Source organism: Ambystoma mexicanum, chromosome 4q, assembly GCF_040938575.1.
Source record: "Ambystoma mexicanum isolate Mex_15411 chromosome 4q, UKY_AmexF1_1, whole genome shotgun sequence".
Classification (NCBI taxonomy): Eukaryota; Metazoa; Chordata; class Amphibia; order Caudata; family Ambystomatidae; genus Ambystoma; species Ambystoma mexicanum.
Genome location: NC_090928.1, coordinates 102,129,275 through 102,151,342, shown reverse-complemented (window position 1 = coordinate 102,151,342; position 22,068 = coordinate 102,129,275). Strand labels below are relative to the sequence as shown.

The 22,068-nt window shown below is 48.9% G+C and overlaps 1 protein-coding gene across 1 annotated transcript in view; it reads left to right on the top strand.

Moving 5' to 3' along the window:
* POLR3F (RNA polymerase III subunit F) overlaps positions 1-22,068 on the top strand; it is a 349,333-nt gene that overhangs the window by 61,078 nt on the left and 266,187 nt on the right. Inside the window, exon 4 of the mRNA XM_069607539.1 lies at positions 15,969-16,036. Coding sequence (XP_069463640.1) covers positions 15,969-16,036 — 68 coding nt within the window. The remainder of the gene's footprint in view (positions 1-15,968; positions 16,037-22,068) is intronic.

The window sequence follows — 22,068 nt, the reverse complement described above, 5'->3', positions numbered from 1 at the left end:
GTTACATTGGTGTATTTTTTCAATTGTCCCCGGCGCATCTGTGAGAAATGGAGCTGTGAAGCTATCGCTCAGAGTGAGAAAAGGTGGGGGCCATGAGCACGGAGTGCGCAGTGCTGCAGAAGGGGAGAGAAGCCTTTTTGTATTATCGCAGTGAGGCCTAGTCCAAAGATGGAGCTGAGGGCGCACAAAATGGAAGCCAAGAGTCCCCCACAAAAGCCCCGCATATGCTCCTGTTAGCATGCCTGCAAGCAATGGAGGCGTCCCCCACTATTGTACGAGTAAGTGGTCCACATTGTGCTGAATGTATGAGGGGGCCTAAACGACCCCTCGTGCCCACACACACCCTAGAAGAAGACAGTCTTCTGTGAAGAATTCGGGCAGGACATTCAAACTTTTTTTTGAAATTAACGTGGGCTCTGTACCTGACCCCAGGATTATATGGGAAACCTTTAAGGTGTATATTAGGGGGTGCTGCATGGCAAAGGAGGGTGGGGTCCTGAGATCCATACGTAGGTCAATTTATGTCCTTGAGTAGAAGATTAAGAACCTAGAGCTGCAACAGGGTCTCTCGGACTCAAGGGAGATACAATCCCAGCTTTGTGTGGTCAGGGAGGCAATTACTGTCCTAGTGACCAGAGAGGAACGATACATGGAGGACCCCATTACAGCGGCCTCATACGCCGAAGGGGACCACCCAAGTCGGACGCTGGCCCGGGCGATCAAACATAATCGCCAATTGGACACTATCCTGGAAATCGAAGACAGTGAGCGGACTCCCACTAGAGACCGCGAGGGGAATCAACATTGTGTTTCGCGACTACTATGAGAGACTATATACCTCAAACTTCGGTGGGTCACGACTCAATAGTGCAATATTTGGATAGAATAGCAATGGGTTGGTTGGACCCGGCCCGGTCAGCCTTAAACGACCCCCCCGCCCCCTCCGATGAGAGTTCTACAAAGTTATCCTCTCTCTCTCTCTCTCTCTCTCTCTCTCTCTCTCTCTCTCTCTCTCTCTCTCTCTCTCTCTCTCTCTCCCTCTCTCCCTCTCTCCCTCTCTCCCTCTCTCCCTCTCTCCCTCTCTCCCTCTCTCCCTCTCTCCCTCTCTCCCTCTCTCCCTCTCTCCCTCTCTCCCTCTCTCCCTCTCTCCCTCTCTCCCTCTCTCCCTCTCTCCCTCTCTCCCTCTCTCCCTCTCTCCCCCCCCCCCAATGGAAAGGCACCTGGTTTAGATGGGCTCACAGCAGAATTGTATATAACATATGCCAATCTATTGATTCCTCATTTACCTGATATGTATGAAGCGGCCGGGGGGCATGGCTAGCTGCTATGAAGTAGGTTGACTTCAGAGCGAACTAACGCCTGATCCTTGATAATCTTTTGAAAGAACGACGATTCTGCAGAATTTTGGCCTGGAATCCAGTGATTGAATAGGGGAAAGGCTTGGGAGCTCAATGTGGAAGGCGTAAGCACGGTTCCTGCAGGGGACGCTGAGAACTGAGCGCCGAAAAAATGGGGCTGTGACAAAGCCTGAATAAAGATGGCAATCGGCAGGAGCTGATGGTTCAGACTGCGGGATGAGGACCAGGCACATCGTGAGGGGCGAGTGTATCCTGGTAGGAGTGGAGAGCGGGTACGCTATGCAGCGCAACCAATCCCAATATCAGAGAAGCACCAGCTGTGCAGAAGCAGCAGATCGGGAGCCGGTGAAGGAAGACCGGCAGTGTGGAGGAGCGCTCTGTGAGGTACGCCAGGGTCGGAGAGGATAGCGGATGACGACAGCCCACTCTTGTAAGGGGGAAGTGTAAGTACCCTTACGGAGCGTGGGAGACAAACTCTCCATAGAGCCACAATACTCTTCCGATAAGTCAGCGGAGCCTCGCTCGAGCGAACCCGGGCCTGGTGAGGCAGGGTTGTTGAAGGGACAGATCTTTTCTCCTAGGACAGCGGCAAAGTGCTAGTGAAACCCTGAAGCCATCCTAGTTGTGGTGAACAGAGTGCTGATGCAACCTGAAAGCCACTCCAGCGGTCGGGTCATTGGAAGCGGGCAGGCGCGCTTGGGCCCTGGGAGGGTGCAGCAACGGGTCTGTTAAGGGTTACGAAGCAGAAGAGCCTAGGGGCGCCTCCAAGACCAATCATTGCGAAGGTCCTGAATTACAGGGACCGGGAGAAGATACTGGCCTACTCCAGGCAAGGGGGGAGTATTGCAGAGAGCTTCTGCCGAACTGGCTGTGTATACTGACTACACATTCCAGCTGCAGAAAAACCGGGTGCAATTCATGGCAGCTAAAGCCAGACTCAGAGCGGCGAGCCTGGAATACATGCTAATTTACCCAGCGAGACTGAAGAGCATACATAAGAATCGGGCTTGGTTCTTAGACCTTCAGGAGGAAGCCCAGGCGTGGATGGACAGGGAGAACATTTTTTGGATGCAAGAGAGGCGAGAGAAGACCACAGGGGAAGTAAACAGGATGGCCCATAAATGACAATGGAGGTTGCAGGAGCGACCTCCTCTTGAGGAAGTGTACCTCTGATGAGCCTAAGGCGATGACTGCTGGTTTTCTGGGAGCTACGGGCCAAGTGGGCTCTCGGGGAACGAATATTGCTTGGCTGAGGAGTATACTGTTATTATTATTATATAATGTTCTTATTTTTTGCTTGTTTTTGTGAGTAAGCTTGGACTCCGAAATTAGTTTTAGTTGGAGGGAGAAGCCACTGACCAACAACACAATCTACACGTACAGGGAACATAATTACGGCGGGGTAGAGCCCCCTCCTCCAAGTTCTATTTCATGGGGCACTGGTTTTATGCGCCCACCCCATTGTGCACCATCCTGGGGTATGTACGCCGAGGGACGATGTGGCTATGCCTGAACGTGAAACTAAATGTTGGGCAGTTGTTATTGTTTAGGGGAGTTGAGGGGGGAGGCTGAGGGGGACGTTGTTGAAGGGGTTTGGGGGTACCAGAGTGTCAAAAATGAGTAGTCCCGTAACATACTTAAATTGATTGCCAAATAGTGGCAAAAGGCTGGCACTTGTGAAGGTAGGGGCAGAAAGCCTCTCTAAATCATCAAGATGCTCATGGTGGGACAATAAAGTTACTTACCTGGAACGTAAGGGGGTTAAATGCCTATGTCAAGCAGAACAGGGTCTATGCGTACCTGAAAGGAAGCAGGGTAGACATTGCAATGATGCAGGAGACGCACCTAACACCCGAAAAGCAGTCATTATTGGCAAATAAATGGAATGGGCAGGTGTTTGGCTCATCGTACTCCGCCCATGCCCGGTGGGTCCAAATATGGATAGCGCCCACAGTACCATTCAAGATGACCCAAATTAAAATAGAACAATGAGGGTAGAATGGTCCTAGTTCAGGGCCACCTTGAAGGTATTGACACTTGCATTATTAACACGTATGCACCCAACCACAATGCAACCGTATTCTTCCAATCACTCTATTCGAGATTGGGCCCACACAGAAACAATATTATATGGGGAGGTGATTTCAATTGCACGATTAATCCATCCCTAGACAGATCAGATGCTAGGTATATTATAGTAAGCCAGCCCCACCAGCTAAAGCACGGAGTACGCTCTTAAGGGCATTTTATCTAGTGTATATAAGGCGGGCACTCCATGGGGACGCTAGACACTGCTCGTATTATTCAGCACTGCATGCAGTGCACACCAGATTCGACTTGTTTGTAGGGAAGGAAATTGCCCACAGGATAACCAGGGAGCAGTATGAAGGTAGGGGTTCTGACCGATCACTCCCTGTTAAGCCTACAGTGGTGGCTTAAGCCCCCTAAGACTGCAATACCTACATGGAGACTTGGGGGAGAATCGCTACAGCAACCCCCATTTCGAGATTGTGTTGGGGAAAGTATTGTGGATTATGTCAAACATAATGAAGGAAGTGTGGCCGGTGCAGGAACTTTCTGGGAAGCGTTGAAGGTTGTAGTCACGTGACAAGCCATTGCAGGTTCTGGGAATGTCCAGGCTACCATTAACCGAGAACTGTCCTTGGCAGAAGAGCAATTAAGAAAGCTGGAACAGTCCTCTGCTGGGTGAGGTGGGGATGCAGCGAGAATTGCGATATTAAAACAGAAATGCCTGGATTTATGGGAGAGGCTGGGTAAGCATAACTACTCCAAATATATAGAAAGGCAACACAAGGAGGTAGATGAAATGGGTCGACTACTAGCATGGCTATATAAAATGGAAGAGAAGAGAAGCGAAGCCTGATTCACTCGATCCGTACAACAGGTGGTGACCTCTGTAATGCCCAAGAAGGAGTTAATGTGGCATTTCAGAAATTCTACCAAGGCTTGTATAAAGCGAGATCCTCAATACAGCAGCAACAGTTAGAACGGGTGTTGGATGAGCTAGACCTCCATATATTAGACCAGGAAACCAGGGAGGGTTTAGACGCACCTTTAACAGTAGAGGAAATACTAGGGACGATTAGGTCCCTGCCGACAGGGAAAACGCTGGGCACAGATAGGTTGCCCGTAGAATACTACAAGGTATTCGACCAGGAGTTGGCCCGCACCTACTGAACACCTTTACTGACTCTTATCATATGGGTGTTCTCCCCAAAAGCTTAAGGGAATCTGTCATCATACCCCTCCTCAAACCCCACAAGTTAACGATGGAATGTAGCTCGTACAGGCATCTATCAATGTTAAATCAGGATAACAAAATTCTGACATCGGTACTAGCGGATAGAATGAAGAAGGTAATACACACACTAGTGCAGCCTGACCAGTCTAGGTACGTCCCGGGACGCAGCATGTTTTGGAACCTGAGGCGACTGAGCCATGTAATAGACAGCACGGCAGACTGGGAGATTCCGTGCACCATAGCTACACTGGACGCAGTGAAGGCGTTTGATTTGGTGCGATGGGATTGGCTGTATGAACATTGCACAGATTCGGATTTGGGCAGGAATACATAAAATGGGTTAGATTAGTGTACTGTAGACGGATGGCAAGAGTCAAAACTGGTGGTTATATCTCGGCCGCATTGGGAATTGGGTAAAGGTACCAGACAGGGTTGCCCACTGCCCCCCCCCCCCCTTCTTTATATTCTGGCTATGGAGCTAATTGAACAATACCTCAGGAGGGAGTATATGGGGGTAGGCATAGTAATTGACGGCAAGGCGCACTTGATATCATTGTACGCGGGTGATATGTTGTTGTATATACAGAACCCTGAGGATAATCTGGAGGTGCTGTTGGAGGCGCTAGAGTTATTCGCGCGGTTGTCAGGAATTGCGATTATTACTGATAAATCTGCCCTGTTCCTGTTAGGGAGATTGAGTAAGGTGGAGCAGGGGTTGCTCCCAGTTTTGGCATTGCAGTGGACACGGCCCACGTTCAGATATCTGGAGGTCAATATATACCACGATCCAGCTGCAGAGCATGTACACAACACACAGAGAAGCATAGCGGGTATGCAAAGCTCTATGAAATACTGGACCAAGTTTTCACTCTTCCCTGATGGGGAAGGCCGCATTATTAAAAATGGTAGTGTTGCCTCGTCTGTTGCACTTTTTTGTGAACGTACATTTTACATACCCCAGTCCTTGAAAACGTTAGTATTTGTAGGTGATTTTTATGGAACAGAGGAAGGAACAGGATAGCACTTTCCACATTACATAGGCCATATGAAGAGAGCGGCATTAGGGTCCCGCGCTTTGATCTGTACTACGTAGCGGGACAGCTGCAGTCTGTAGCGGACTGGCTTGCAGACGACCCAACTGCGGATACTGATGCTGCAACCCCCGGGGTCACAGTATTATTTAAAGGAATTGGTGTGGAATTGGTAGACAACTCTGACCGCACCTGGTGTCCTTGGGAGTAAAGATGAGACAGCATTGGCAGCAGTAGGACTCGGAGCCGTTTTCGGTCCAGATTCCCCTGGTCACGGTTGAGGCCTCCTCGTTGCAAGCGATATGAAAGATACGTGTATACTGGGAACCGCATGGGGTGGCCACGATAGGTGATCTGTTGCAGGATGCCTCATTTGTTCCCTTTGTAGAACTAGCCGACCACACAGGCCTGCATAAAGGCTAATATTTGTTGTATAATACTATTAAAAGGGAAATAATGCAGAGGTGTCTGACATACAGTGAGCTGAAAGAACAGCATGCCAAGGTAGACCTCCTATATGACATGTCGGAAGGGGGGGCATGTTATATCTAGGATGTATGACTTCTTACTAACTAATACGACTCCCACCCCCCCCTAGCAATAAGGAGCAAATGGAAGGAGAACCTGAGAGAGTGGGATTGAAGAGGGGTAGAGTTAAGTAGCAATGTGATTTGAATATTGATGACACTGTATGAGGCACTGCCTTTGAACTGTTTGTTTTTGTTTGTGATGTGAAAACTAATAAAATAGATTTTTAAAAAAAATGTATGAAGCGGCCAGAACATCGGGTATGCTTCCTAAATACACCAAGACTGCCCTAGTAACTGCATTACTGAAGCCCAGCAAAGATTCTTGCAAATGCTCCTCATATAGACCACTATATTTAGTCAATACAGACAATAAAGTCCTGGCAAAGATAATAGCTCATAGACTCCTACAATACATGCCTGCTTTGGTCTTTCCTGACCATGCCAGCTTTATCCCTGGTTGCTCCATCCAGAACAACCTTTGCCTTTTATTCACACTGGTGCACAAAGTCAACTCATAGATCCCAATCGCTTCACCCGCCTCTGACAATGAAAAGGCCTTCAGACTCAGTTGAATGGCCATTCCTGTTTGAGGTACCTATACCTGGGCCAGTGTCTCATCCCTCCAATGGGTACAGTTGCTGACCATTGCAACTGGAGAAAAAATATACACTAACTGTATGCTCTCTGATTACAATCACCCAACCAGTGGTACTCGCCAGGGTTGCCCCCCTGTCTCCCATCCTTTTTGCACTGACAATTGAAACCTTGGCTTGCGCCGGGCTGGAATATCATGCCCACAGAGGAATCAAAATCCTTTACCACCTCTCTATAGTCTCCCTTTATGCTGATGATATGATGCTATGTGTTAAACACCCCAGACAGAATTTACAACCATTAGGTGGGGAAATAGACCTGTTCGGGAGCCTCTCTGGCCTAAAGATCAACTGGACTAAGTCTGAGGTTCTTCCACTGACGCTATGTGTCGACAGCTCTGATGTCGGTGAGGCCTTTAGGTGGTGCCCTCGGGGCATTCGATATCTGGCAGTATTAGTCACACCTTCCCTGCTGCAACTGTATAAAACAAACTATGTAGAGACCCTTGAAAAACTGGAACATAAGGTGGATACATGGATCAGTTTGCCTATCTCCCAAGCAGTGTGAATGTCACTGGCAAAGATGGTGATCCTCCCGAAATTTCTATATATTTTCAATAGTGTCCCAACCTGGCCCCCATCAACATTCTGGTCCCAACTCTGGATCTTAACGACTCAGCTAGTTTGGGCGGGAGGGCAAGCCAGATCTCCTACGACATCTTGACCATACCGTTTGACTGGGCGGGCCTAGAATACCTGGATTTGTAGGTTTACTTCTTAGCAGCCCAGAGACAGTACTCGGTCTGGTGGTGCTCCCCCATGCCTGAACTCGCTCATATCCTACTTGATAGTGTAACCTCATACCCTAATGACGTGCAAGGCTTGCTCTGGGGCACCAAGGTTAAGGGGGTAAAACAGAAATACAACCAGTAGCTATCACCTGTGGAGCCTGGACCCAGCTATGCCGAATAACAGGACAAGAGGGTTGGTTCTCCCCAAAACTGGCTATATACCAGGTTAGTGGAATCCCTCTCACCCACGAGAAAATGTTCCGACAACATTTTGAGAAATTAGGGATCTATATACACTGGGGGAATCTTCAAGATGGAAGCTTCATCACATGGGTGGACCTGAAGGTTAGAGGGAAATTGACCACGGTCACCATGCTGCCAACTGCGCAAGGCCCTTAAAACCATGTGGCCGACCTTCCCACATGCACCAAAACCCTCCCCAATACTCCAATATATCATAGATCCTCCATCCACTAAGAAGCTGGTGTCACCCACATATAAAGGTATCAGATCACAAAAAGTAACCCACATCTATGATGGCAAGGTTAAATGGGAAACCGCTCTAGTGAGTGAACTGTCGGAAATGCAATGCAAGAAAATCAGCATTCAGACACGCAAAATATCCATGAATAATCGTTTCCAATTGATACATTTCAAATTCATACACCAGATGTACTACTCCCCAGCCCACCTGCACAGGTTCTACCCAGACAGACCTCCTTCCCCCAATGTATTAAATGCGGATATGACCCGGCTGATTTTCTCAATTTCTCCATGTCTCTTGAAGTTGCCCGTAGCTTCTGCTTTGTCCTTTCTGGGACAATAGAGATGGTGTTGTCTCCGATGCTCTGTACTCAAATGCAATACACCCCTGAACTATGGTTGCGAGCTCTGGTGGAGCAGGAATCAGAGGCTGTCATGAAGTTAGCCGCGATGGCATCTGTAGTGGCGCGATCCTTAATAGCCAGGGTGTGGGGGAAGCGTAGGGCCCCTTTTTTCCAGGAATGGACAAACTGCATGAGCTTGTGTGAGAGGAGAGAAACCCAGTATGCGATAACTCTCCCGGAAAGTTGTAGATCACTAGACTACTGGGCCCCTTTCAGTTCTTGTATGAATAGAGATGGAGGGGACACGACTTAAGTATTCCCCCAATGTGCGTGAGAAATAGCGGGTATCCTATATAGGGGATGTGTTGGTTTTTTCCCCCTGTTTTGTGCAGAATGGGACGTTCCTCGGTAAATTATATGATAGGTTATTTATAACGTGCTTAATACCCAGAGGTTTCTAAGGCGCGGACCCAGGGATCGAACCTGTGTTCTGTGTCGTCTTGATTCCAAGGCGAGCATGTTGCCGCTGAGCTATCCTCCTGAGTAAATACATTTACTGTATATGTATGTTCAGCCCTGTTGCCCTCTACAGTCTCGACATGTCTTTGGGTTGGGGTAGGTGGGTGGAGGGGCGAGAACGACCACGATGGGATTGTTTGTACTGTTGACTGTTGAAGTTAAAATGTGAATAAAGAAAGTTAAAAAAAAAAAAGTCTATAGCAAACCCTATGACACCTGTGTGTCAGTCTCCTCCTTCTGCACCCTTACAGACCCATACACTCTTCTTGAAGGTGTAAGCCTTCCCTCAGCCCATGTTGCCACAAAAGGCGAAGGAGGTATATCTCTTAACTGTGCCTGTTTTACCTCTGATTATGTTGGCTCTTGTTTTGTAGACGTGTGAGGGCTGAGTGGGCTCTTTAGCCTCTACTCATCCTTGTACTCCTGCAGGGCAGAAACAGTTTGTCACAATAAATGAAGTGCTGTGCAGCCACTTCCCCAACCTCTTAATGCATCCTACCCACTCCAATAGCATGGTTGGCAAAAAACCTGCCTCCCACCCCCAAAACCTGCTGTCTGTGGACGGCCCATCTCACAAAGTCGTATTAATTCTCAACAACCAGATTACTGTTTATTCTGTCTGGACAATTTTGCAAACTGGCACACTTACAGAGGCTGAGCTCGACTCCTAGCCACTACCTCCAGGATGGAAGAGGAGCCAGTGAGGCTGCCAGCAGGGCCAGCTTGGCGGCTTGGGGGTGATCAGTTTGTGGTTTGGAGTGGTTACGGAGTAGGAAGAAGGGTTTACTGAATCCCAGCTCTGACTTATGCAGACCTCAAAAGAAATAAGTGATCCATACATCCAAGCACAGTTTCAGCAGATAATAGAAGCAAGGCGTTTAACTGGCAAGTAAAATATCTAGCTTCTGTGACTGGGTGGCCCACCACAAATAACCACCCCGACCGGTGTAAGTCCAAGGATGTTTATTGGGACTTCATAAATAGCTTGGGCCAAGGGTTCTCGGGTAGGTCTCAGGGCTGAGCAGATCGTGGAGAAGTGGCTCTTTCTCTCTCTTTCTCCCTCTCTTTCTCTCTTTCCATCTCTTTCTCCTCTCATGCCCACTTGTATCCGACCCATCACTTATATTGGTATCTTACTCTGTTATTAACACTATCCCTTTACTTCCTTTGCCTACTACTACTGTCCTATTTATCTTTCTACTGCCGGTGCACACCATTGCCTTCTACTACATACTACCACTCTATTGCCTGTTTCTTGCTCACTATCTCTATTATTATTACCACTCCCGCCACTACTACCACTTTGCTACTCCTGCTCTGCCTCTACTCCTCACACTCTCCACTCTCACACAGAAACACTCCACAGACCCCCTTCTCATAATAGCATCCACACTCCTTACGCTCTTGCCTGCTCTAGTCTCTCTGACGTCATCCTCCACCTCCTGTCTTCAACCAAATAACTCCCACTGATTCCTTCACACGCACCTACTTAAATACCCCACACCCTCCCTGGATTGACCATTTAATTTACCCATAGCTTACCTGGCTCCAGGGGGTCTGTCATGGGCAGTGCATGTGGGCCGGGGTGAAGGGGGATGAGGCTTCAAAAGGGCTTGTAGGCCCTGCCTCTTTCCAACATGAACCTTGTTGGAGTCCAGAGATGTTGGATGTGAATGGCCTCCATTGGGTCTTTGAATATAGTGTATTCTGATGCTTGTTAATCTTCTTAGAATCACATGCTGTGCATATAGTCTGACATCCAGTGGTAACTGCGGAGTATTGCATCTTGTCTTTCGGGGACCGAAAGGGAACGTCGGCATAGGCGTGTCTGTAACACTATCCCTATTGTGACGTGTGGTGTACCCAAAATCCCTCACATGCCGAGGTCCCTTGGATTGTTTTTTTCCGCCCAGATAACTGGTCGCCCTATAGCGGAGCTCTTACAGAAGAGACATTGTTTATCTTATACTGACTTGTCGGTTATTCCCCGTTAAGTCACTTCGGTCACAAGAAAATCTTCGACGAAGACTGCAGAGGATTCGTCTACGGCTGTGGATTTCGGCGACTAAGATCCGGCGGTGGTTTTTCCACATGGTCGGGCCCTCTGGCCGACCTGTACAGTATGGAGAGTGGGGTCAGGGTGGCCATATTTTTGGTATGTCTTTCCTCCTTTCCCCTCTTTACCCTTTTGGTCTGGTCATCTTTCTCTTTGGCTATGGAAAGGACTCCTTTTAGATTCTGCCCTAAGTGTAGGGTCAGATATCCTTGGAAGGACGAACACAGGATGTGCAACGCCTGTCTCCCCCTAGAGCACGACAAAAAGCAGTGTGCGGCCTGTAAACTCATTCGGCCTAAGACCCTTAAGGAGCGCCGTGTAAATCGGTGGGCCACGTACGGTATGTCAAGGGTGGAACCACCTTCCCCCACCACCACACCATCTGAGAGTGACTTGGGGCACCTCTGATGACCAAACATCCGTTGCAGATGTTATAGACCTAGAGGCGGACACTTCTAGGTCCGCCACGCCCGTCTCCGACCCCTTAAGGCCTGGCTCTGGTCTCGCTTCAGGGACAACACCCGGCGACAGGGGCGTACAAACGCATCACACTAAGAAGACAACCCCTACACCGTTTTCGACGTCTTCGTCGAAAAAGGTGAAAGCGCCAACAGGGCCGCCAAAAATTTCGATGTTTTCCTCGGATCGCTCAGATCCAAAGCCTTCCCTGCATCCGCAGCAGCGTCTTGCGACTGGGCAACCAAAATGAAGTAAGGGCGCTACTCCTAAAACTTCACACGTCGAAGCACGGAAATCCGACGCTGCGACGGTCCCAAAGGCCACAGTAGGTCCAAAAACTACGACTAGGCCTCTAGTTGAAAAACTGACCGCTAGACCTAGCAACTATCTCACGCCGATTCGTCGACTATCGAAGACCGCATCGAAAGAATTACGGCAGCGGTAGATCTTACCCCGGTTCCGCCTAAAATCAATGGACAAGCAGCAGGAAAATCTTCAGATGCGGTTTGGGACCCCGATTCTCACGATACGTATGAAGATGGTCAAGAGCCCCTTTCTGACACCCTAAGAGACTCTTTTCGGCGCCGTACGTTTTTCCACCCGTAGGTCCGCCTGGGTCCTCTAAATGGACTAGAGAGAAATTTGAAGGGTGTATGGATCGGCTGGAGAAGATTATCAGTTTTTCTGATCATCCATCCCCGAAAAGGTCTCGTGTAGAGCCTAACCTCCATTTTTCTTATTTTCAAAAAGATCAGCCTTCTGTCCCCGTCCAGCAGGAAGACATTGTCCACATGGACACATATAGGGACATTTATAATGAAGAAGAACCTTCATTTCTGCAGAATTATGAGGAGGAACAGCAGGGTACCACAGACAACTGGGAAGAAACCCAGCAGGAAGGAACAGGCCCATGGACACCTCAAGATCAGGACACTGATGTTTTGTGCCTAGATTCCCCTCCGTCCACTCCGGCTCGCCAGGCCTCACATGTAGATGACCAAATGGCCTTCAACTCCATGTTGAAAAAAGCAGCTGAACACTTTCAAATCTCCACTCAAGAGGCTGTGCCTTAGCAAGACTTTGTAGAGGTTATCCTTAAGGAGAAGCCTCCATCTAGCCAAGCCATCCCCCTCCTTAATTCTATCAAAAGAAGGTTGGCCCCCTCCTTGGTATGACCAGCTCAAACTCGGGCAGTGAACCCAAGCGTGGAAAAATAGTTTCGCCCTTCTCCTTCCGACCCTCTGTACATTAGAGGGCACTCCATCCCAGATTCGTTGGTAGTGAATACCACCCGGAAAAGGGCAGGGGTGCGCAAAGCCATGCGCTTGCTAGGATTGATAGCGTCGTGCATATACTTGGTTCCTCACTCGCGGCTGCGCATGCGTCCCATGCAAGAGTGTCTCAACAGCGGACAATGGGAAGATCTGGTAGTTGTTTCACCAGCCTTCGTTCTCTCTCTGCAGTGGTGGTCAAGAGAAAACCTCTTGAAGGGGGATGACCTTCACCACCCCTGCAGTGGAAGCCACTCTCACGACAGACGCATCTCTCACGGGGTGGGGGGGCTCACCTGCTTCAGCAGACAGCACACAGAATGTGGTCCCCTCAAGTAGAGTCCAACCATATAAACTTACTGGAGCTATTAGCAGTGTTCAAGGCTTTTGAAGGCCTTTCAGGTGCAACTACAAGGGAAGACAGTGCTGATTCTAATGGACAGCACTACAGCCATGTATTACCTGAACAAACAGGGGGGCACCCACTCTTCAGGGCTATCCAAGCTGTCCCAAAACATTTGGATATGGGCTCTCAAACACAAGATGTTTCTGTTGTCCCAACATGTTCGAGGGGAACTCAATTTCTGGCAGATGTGCTCAGCAGAGATTTTCCTCTGCCCGAAGATACGAATGGCGTCTATATGAAGACATTGTGTCCAACGTCTTCGCAGAATGGGGCTTCCCAGAGATCGACCTGTTCGCTACTCAGGAGAACGCCCATGCCAAGACTACGCCTCCAGTTACCCCAGAACCGATCCAAGGGGAACAGTCTCTGGATAACATGGTCAGGGAAAATTGTCTACGCTTTTCCCCTCGACTCGCCTTCTCAACAAGATAGTGCACAAGATGCACCAGGAACCAGTTACCATGATACTGGTGTCCCTCATGTGGGCCCGCCAACCCTGGTTCGGTCACTTGATGATGGAAATGTCCCTCTCCCCACCAGTGAAACTACCCTGCCCGTACAACATGTTGTCTCAGGACAGGGGGGAGACACTACACCCATGCAAATGGAAACATTGTGTCATCTAGTGGAAGTCCAAGGGCGTCAATCCCATCTATTGCTCACCCACTCACTTTGTGCTTTACCTAACCCATCTGTTGGACACTGGGTTAGTCTTCAATTCCCTAAAGGTTCACCTGGCTGCTCTGTCAGCTTACACCACATCACAACAAAAGGTGGTGTGGTGGAAGATACCAGTGATTAAGGCCTTTATGGAAGGGATTAAGAGGATGTATCCACCCATTTCTCACCCAGCCCCTGGATGGGACCTAAATGTGGTTTTGACCAGGCTCATGGGAGCTCACTTTGAGCCTATGCATAAAGCAAGTCTGAAGGACCTGACTTATAAAACAGCCTTCCTAATAGCTATCACTTCTATCGGAAGAGTTTGCGAACTACAGGCACTTTCTGTTCTAGATCCCTTTGTTACAGTCCACAGGGAGAAGGTAGTTCTGCGCATGCACCCCATATCGAAGTTCCATGTGAACCAGTCCATTGAACTACCTACCTTTTTCCAGAATCCCTCTAGCATGGCCGAGAGAACCCTACACACACTGGATGTGTGCAGGGCAGTCATGTTCTACCTGGAAAGAACTAAACCACTGAGGAAAACAAACCAATGTTTCGTTTCAGTGGCAGCTGGTAGAGAAGGGATCCTGTCTCTAAATCAGCTATCTCAAGGTGGATTGTCAAATGCATCACACTATGTTAAACTCTTGCTAAGGGAGAACTGCCCTTCAAGTCTAGAGCACATTCTACTCGAGGCACTGGGCATCCATAGCATTCATTGCAAATGTTCCCCTCAAATCCATTTTCAAAGCAGCAACCTGGAGTTCTGTACACACCTTTACAAAACACTATTGCCTAGACACTCATTCTAGGTCTGATTCTCAGGTGGGACAAGCAGTGCCAAGGCATCTTTTCTCTACTGTTCCTTCTCACAACCCAACTCCAACTCTGGGTACTGCTCGCTAGTCTATGCACAGCATGTGATTCTAAGCAGATTAACAAGCATCAGAAGACGTGCATTACTCACCGTAATAGCATTTCTGATGATTGTATCTGCTTAGATTGACATGCGCCCTTCCTACCTCCCCGCTCTGGGTGGAAGGAACATAGACGTCTTACTACTTTCTCTCTTTATGTACTCACTCGCTATAGCCTTGGGCTCCCTCGTGACAGAAAAAATACAATCGGAGGGACCTCGGCGCGTGAGGGATTTTGGGTACACTACATGCCACGATGGGGATAGTGTTACAGACACACCTATGCTGACGTCCACTTTCGGTCCCTGAAAGACAAGATGCAATACTCTGAGGTTACCACTGGATGTTGGACTATATGCACAGCATGTGAATCTAAGCAGATAAAATCATCAGAAATGCTATTATGGTGAGTAATGCATGTCATCCCTGGTGGTTTAGTTGGGTAAAGGCCTTCTGAGAGCTTTTATTTAATGATAAAAAAATCCCTGGTGGGCTAGTGGTGTGGTTTCCCTATTTGGGCGGGCTCCAGCAGACAGTCTGCTGGAGCCACTTGGGTGTTGTAGCGGTCGCGGCATCCCCTGCTGCTTCGCACAACATTGCGGCGTCCTCCAGCAGCCGGTGTAACCACGTTCGGGGCACCCCTTGGTTTTTGTGTGGACTGCTGCTCCCCATGGTCTGCTGCGGCAGTGTCTCCTTGCGTTGCCTTCTACTGCACCTCCGGGTCTCCTTGCAGCATTGGAGCGACTGCCATAAATGCAGGTAAGGTGGGGTGGGCACGGTGCCTGACCACACTCTGGCACCGTAGTCTTGTTTGGGGGGCCTCTTTTCCTCTCCCTCCCTCCCCCTGATGGGGCCACAACGCTGGGACTGTCATACTTCTATATATTTTTCAAACTGGCAAACAAAGATTTTAAATTTGAAAATAGTTACTTTAAGGTGCCAATCATACATTTGAACTTTGCTAAATATTACAAACTTGAGGACTCTTATTTCTGCCTGTATCCTTAACTCGAGACATTTCATGGCGCGCGCTCTGTGTCCGATATTCATCGTGCAGCAAACTCTTCAAGTTCGATTACGTTTTCAGCTAACTCTTGTTATTGGCTTCCAGATAGATAACACACAATTACCATTCATCGCACTTTACTTTTTATGAATCTTTTCATATTATTGGGAGACATTCCATAAAATTCTGCCTGGCTATATTTTCAATGTTCATTTTATATATGACTGCTGAAAATTGCTTTTCCACAAATTAACAGTAGCATTTCCTCTTTTACAGAAAAATGAAGGGATCAGACAACCAAGAGAAGCTTGTGTATCAAATTATTGAGGATGCGAACAACAAAGGTAACTTTTCCACACTGTCATTTGTTTTTACCTTTAAAGTGGTTCCACAGATGGCTTCACAGAGAAATGGACTACTGTAATAGATTTCAAGGTTCTTTTATTTGATTTCAATGGTAAGCATATCAGGGAGTCTTGGTAGTCCGGCTAGGATGGTCGCTATGGAATCCTCAACCTTCACATAGGCTACGGTCACCCTAGCCCGGCGTCCCTAACTCCCACAGTGCCCCCATGTTTTAATCCTTACCATCTGTGCCTTTCTGAACTGATGGGGATAACCAAAAAGCTGTGTTCTTCTCCAAGTACCTAATGGAATATTTCTAAGGAACTATCCAGCTCCTGTCACTGACAGGTTTGACGTATTCATAGTCTTCCTCCCTTTCTCGTTACCCACGCCTTCACCCCCTCTCACTCTCTATTGCTGCTCCGGTCACTCTCTCTCTCGCTGCATTCTTTCACCTCACCCTCTAGTCTCCACACCCTGTTTTGTGGCCTGATCTTTCCTTACTTTATACTCTTGTCTCCGACAACTAACCTTTTCCCCTTTACTCTCTACCCTGCAATCGCACTCCCTCACTCTGGCACTTGGACCTGTTTCCATATATTCTGCCCTCACTCGCTCTATCCCCCTGCCTTTCCGCCACCTTTCTCCCAACCTCCATATATCTCTTGCCTGCGCTCTGTTGCTCTCTCTGCGCTCTCTTGCTCTCTCTGCGCTCTGTTGCTCTCTCTGCGCTCTGTTGCTCTCTCTGCGCTCTGTTGCTCTCTCTGCGCTCTGTTGCTCTCTCTCTCTGCGGGTTCTCTCTCTCTCTGCACGTTCTTTGTCTCTCTCTGCGCGCCCTGTGTCTCTGCGCGCGCCCTGTGGCGCGCGCTCTGTGTCCGATATTTTATCACTGGAGTCGCTCTTTAGTGGGTTAAATCCCAAACAAAATCATAGTGGGACCACTTTCAATGACTCAGGACAAGTGCCCAGCTTGCTGTCCCACTATGATTTCTTTAGGGATTTAACCCACAAAAGAGGCACTCCGGTGATACAATATCACAATGGCACACTATATTTGAAGCCCTGCTACTCCATGTATATCTGAGTCAACCACTTAAGGCATGTTTTAGGTTAAGCCTTGACAACGACCAGGGGTCGAAACACGCGTCGGCTGTTTTTCTTGATCACAAAAGAATAAACCAAGACTCATCAAGTTGACTCTTTCAGATTTCTCGGATAATTTGGTCATTGACTAGAGTTGGACTTGGATCCGGAGGCACTCTCCCGAATCGTTTTCTTTAGTCAACTCTTCAAAGGAAACAAGATTTGATATGATATGATAGGTTATTTATAACGTGCTTAATACCCAGAGGTTTCTAAGCGCGGACCCGGGGATCGAACCTCTGTTGCTCTGTGTCGTCTTGCTTCCAAGGCGAACACGTTGCCACTGAGCTAGCTTCCTGAGACTTAATTTGCATTGGTACTCTGTTATTCTTTTACAAATGAGGCTCCTCTCCTTCTGGATATTCCCCTTTTGCCACTCTTGCTTCCCCAGCACACCAGTGACCAATGACTGCCAAGGATAGGGTTTCTTTCTGCTTCTCCTTTGGCTTTGGCAATTTGCATCTACCAGCTTTCACTAAATGGTGGACAAAATATGAGCCATAACTCTCCCAGCCTGTAGACCTTTCATTTGCCCCCTTCTGCTGTTCACGATCTGGACTGAATTGTACTTGCTGAAGTGTCAGACTCTTTTGGCTTGGGCAATGCTTGTAAGTCTTAAAGTTTTTAATATCGCCCCCTTGGTTTGCTGGGATTGCCACAGACTCGCACCTTTAACATTAGTCATTCGCATTAGTTAAAACCGTTGCTTTTCACTAGTTAGATGTTTGAAATCGCCTTGGGAGTCACTTTCCCTTTTACGCGAGTGCCGAGTCTGCTGCTGCTGTGAGAATCCTGAGGGTACCCTCACTCCTAAACCTCCTGGATTCTCTTCTGAAGTGGCCAGGGAAAGGCCATCGCTCATGGATCCCGACCCTGGGGGTGGAAAAGCGAGGCAGGATCACCTGGGTGGAGAGTCCTTGGGGATTGAGAGCGGGGAGCAACCGGGCCAGACATGGTATCCCTGTTTTCCCATTGACGATCAACCTAGCCTTTCCCCGAACTTTATGGGTTATTGTAATTCAGTGTTAGGGAGAATTCTCTTTAGGCTGAATTTCCTAACCTAGTGAGTCCCCCAGCAGCTTTGCTGGATTTATGGAGTTTGTCTGTTCCTCCTGCCAAGAGTGAGACTCTTTTTCTCCCACTCTTGGACATGATTTATGGTGTTCCTTTGACTGTTAATGTGTTTTATGGGCTATGGGGTCCTTTACTCAATAGGGTCTCATGTGTTTTTACTATGTGTGTTACACAGCACCCTCCGTGCAGTAACACAGGGGTGTCATAGTGACACCCCACCATATACTCCATAGCCTGGGACTGACTATCTCCCAGGGCATGTAAAGTCACCATTGGCTTTACTAGTCCCAAATTATTAACAGAAACCAGCACAAACCATCATATTGTGGATGTACTGGTCGGGGCAATTCGATTGCCCCGGGGTCTGTTAGTCGAGGGGGCACGTCTCCGTCCCCCCTGATCGAGTTTTGGCTGGTGGCAGTGGAAACTACTTATTATATTCGACCGCGAATATTTTCCTATGGGATTTTCCCATTGTTTGAGGCTACCAACTTTAATTATTTAATTCTCATAGCCTCGAACATACCGTCGGTTTATTTAATTAATATTAATTCGCCAGTTGGTATTTTTTGCCAGGACTCTATTCTAAAATGGCGTTTGTGTTCTCTTCTGTGATTCCATCCCAAGTCGAGCCCTTTGTTCCACCTTTTGGCGGGCTTCTCCACAGAAGCCTCCAAAAGTGGTGCCACTCTGTCTGGGTACCACAGGGGGTGTGGGAGGGGTTTAGGCACCCTGGACTGAGTTACCTTGGTAACTCAAGTCGCACTCTTGTATGATTGGCCCAGCCGGCTCACCACTTAGCATGTTTGACAGCTAGGCTGAGTGAATGGGGGTATGCTGCATAAAAGCAGGGCTTTGGGGACTGGAACTTCAGAAGTCGCCACAGGACCTGAGAAGCTGAGCCGACCTACCACAACGACGCCACTGGTGGAGCCCTGCGGAACCGACTCACCACTTCCCGACGACAGAGAAGATCTCCCGGCTGGAGAGGCTTCTTCCCCTGACTGGTGGGCACAACCAGTTTTACCTTCCTTCCTTCGCACCCCAGACCGGTTTGTGGTCGAACTGCCCGTGCCAAGCAACCCGGCGGCGGGATAGCCACTCGCCACTGAACCGTGAATCAACGGACCGCTCCTTGTACCTGAGAAACTCTGCGGCTGGTTTCTTCCCTGGCAGTGCAACGGACTCCTGTCTTCCTCCACGACGAGATCCTCTCTTCCCCCGAACGGAGCACCAACTTGCATCCGCTGCCAGGAACAACTGCCCCCGCTGGAGTGTTCTCACCACTTTAAGGTACCGCGTCCGCCAGGCCTCCCTTTCTAAAGATTGCTACAAGGTAATAATAACCCCTTAAACTGGGCTGGCCGCCTTGACCCTCTAACTGGTCCCTTTCTTTGGTCCAACTCCTTTTTGAACCATTACAAGACTTTTGTGCACTGCAACCCGTGTGACCTTGGACACATTTCGTTTGATCCTCTTAAAGTGGATCCGGCCTATTGAACTCTAACTTCACGGTTTTACTTTGCCTTCCTCTCTTGTTATGTTCTTGTAAAAGTGTTGGGATCTGTTTCAACTTGTTCTCTGCTTTTCTCTCCCTTTTAAAAACAAACTATTAGAGTGCCATCTACGTTAAGCGCTCAACGCTGTCTGAAAATAAGTGGGGCGTTACTTAAGACTTGTCTAATATTCTTCTAAGGGAGTGTATATCTTTTAGTGACCGTGTTTTTGAATTGCTTACTATTAGTGCCTGTTTTTCTAGATGTGGTTTTTAAATAAATAATTATATCTCTTTTACACCAAGCCCTGGTCAGCGTTTACTTGTTCTATTGTGTTCTTTTGACCTCTTGTGAATACTCTGTATACTGCCTAACTCTTCTTGAGGGAAGTCTGACTGCTCAGCCACAGCTACCAACTGAATCTGTGTGGTACAGACTGCTACCAAGTGGGTTTACTGCCAAACACCTGTAGTCTTAAATCTTTTGCAGTGGTCCCAGAGGGAACTGCACAGGTTTCTGCCTAACATTCAGCTCCACTTATTTTCCCACATGTGACACTTGACAGTTCTGGGACGAAGAAGAGACAACCGAGAACAGTGAAGACTACACTCTTTCACCACTCTGGTACTTGGACGAGGAAGATGTCTGCTAAGAGCTTCCAGGGTCAGGCATGTCATTTTGTTTGTGGTCAGGCAGGGTTAATTGGACATTCACACCTGCAGCCTGTCAACGGGCTATAGGAGTATAAAAGGAGACCAGCCCAGCAGGGAAGAGGGTGAAAGGATAAGCAGCAGGGAGGCTGGTGGAAGCAGCAGGGAACCATACCTGAGCAGGACGCCGAGACGCTGGGGATTGAAGAGAGAGACGGTCTATGGAAGCGTGGGGCAGGAACTGGGGCTGTGTGGCAAGGCTGTCCCTTTCTCTTATGTTTGAGTGCTCATTCCCCTGTGTTGAAAGGCCGTCACAGGAGTGCCTGAGGGGCAGGAGATGGAACTCTGCCATCCCAAACATAAGGCTGTGTGACTCGTGCTGCTGGAAGAACATTTAAAGCAACCAGCGAGTATCTGACAAGTGAGGAAACCCGGGGTGCGAGTGTTTGAACTTTATTAACTGGAATACTTTGTATTGCAGTAGTCGCGTGTCTCAGAAAGGCACGTTTTCGAAGGTCTCTGAACACTGTGCAATGCATTTAAAGTGAAACAAACTAATATTGAATAACGGATTACATTGGAAATGAGTTACAAGCCAAAACCCATAGCTATTGAATACTGAACTGAATAAAAACTTTGCAAACAAATAGAATTATTACGTGTTGAAGCCAGAAGGGGGCGGAACCCCAAAGGTAATTAAAGCCACTGTATGTTGAGTTGTGAAGTGAAGTTAACTTTAAAGAATAAGCAAAGCGAAAAGATACTGAAGCTTGATTTAAATGGAACTTTACGGATTCCAAGATGGCTGCCGGGGCTTTCGGACGCGAGTAAAGCGCGCTCTGCCCGGGCCGCCGAATAAAGCACCATAAAGCTTCAAAACAGACGCGGCGAGTAGGATCGTTCCCTCACACTCTCCCGGGCCCCCAGGAGTGATCATCGGGCCCCAAGAGGGTCGGGCGCAGCATGTGGGTGCAGGGTGCGGAGTCTGCCCATCCCCCACCGGGAGGTGACCGTGGGTGGGCCCGGCTGCCGCGCCGGGCGATCCTGGCCAGAAGCGCCCCGCGGGGCGGAGAACTAAAAGAATCGAGTCGGGGGTCCGGGCGGCATTCCCCCCTCACCCCCTTCATGGAGACCAAACTACGCCGGGACCCAGCAGAGACACTGCCCATCCTCCCCCAAAGGCCGCAGGAACCGCGAAGCAGGGGAGCCGCGACACCGAGGGAGCCGCGCAGGCGGTCCAACTCCATTACGCGGCCAGGAGGTGAGGCGAATTCAACAGGCGGAATTCCCCCCCCCTGGAGGGAGATATATCAAAGAGACAAGGAGACTGTTGCCGGAGGAAGTGCGCCGACGGCCTGGGAGAGGTGGCCCCTCCCGCGAGGGCCCTCCAGCTGCTCTGGTCGAACTGTCACGGAAGCGACCTGCAAGGAGAAGGGCACCAGCAACGAAAACACCCTGAGGTGAGCGTGGCTGATTGGAGGGGGGTGCGGGGAAGGAGACCCCCCCACCCCCCAGCAGAGACAAGCCAGAATTGCATGATCCGCGCACTGATAAAGGCCATAAGGAGAAGGTGGAAGTATCCATCGGCTCGATAAAGCTCACAAGGGGTAGTCCAGCTACGGAGGAGGGGGAGAATGGAGGGGCCCGAAGGAACTAGCCCAAGCAAAA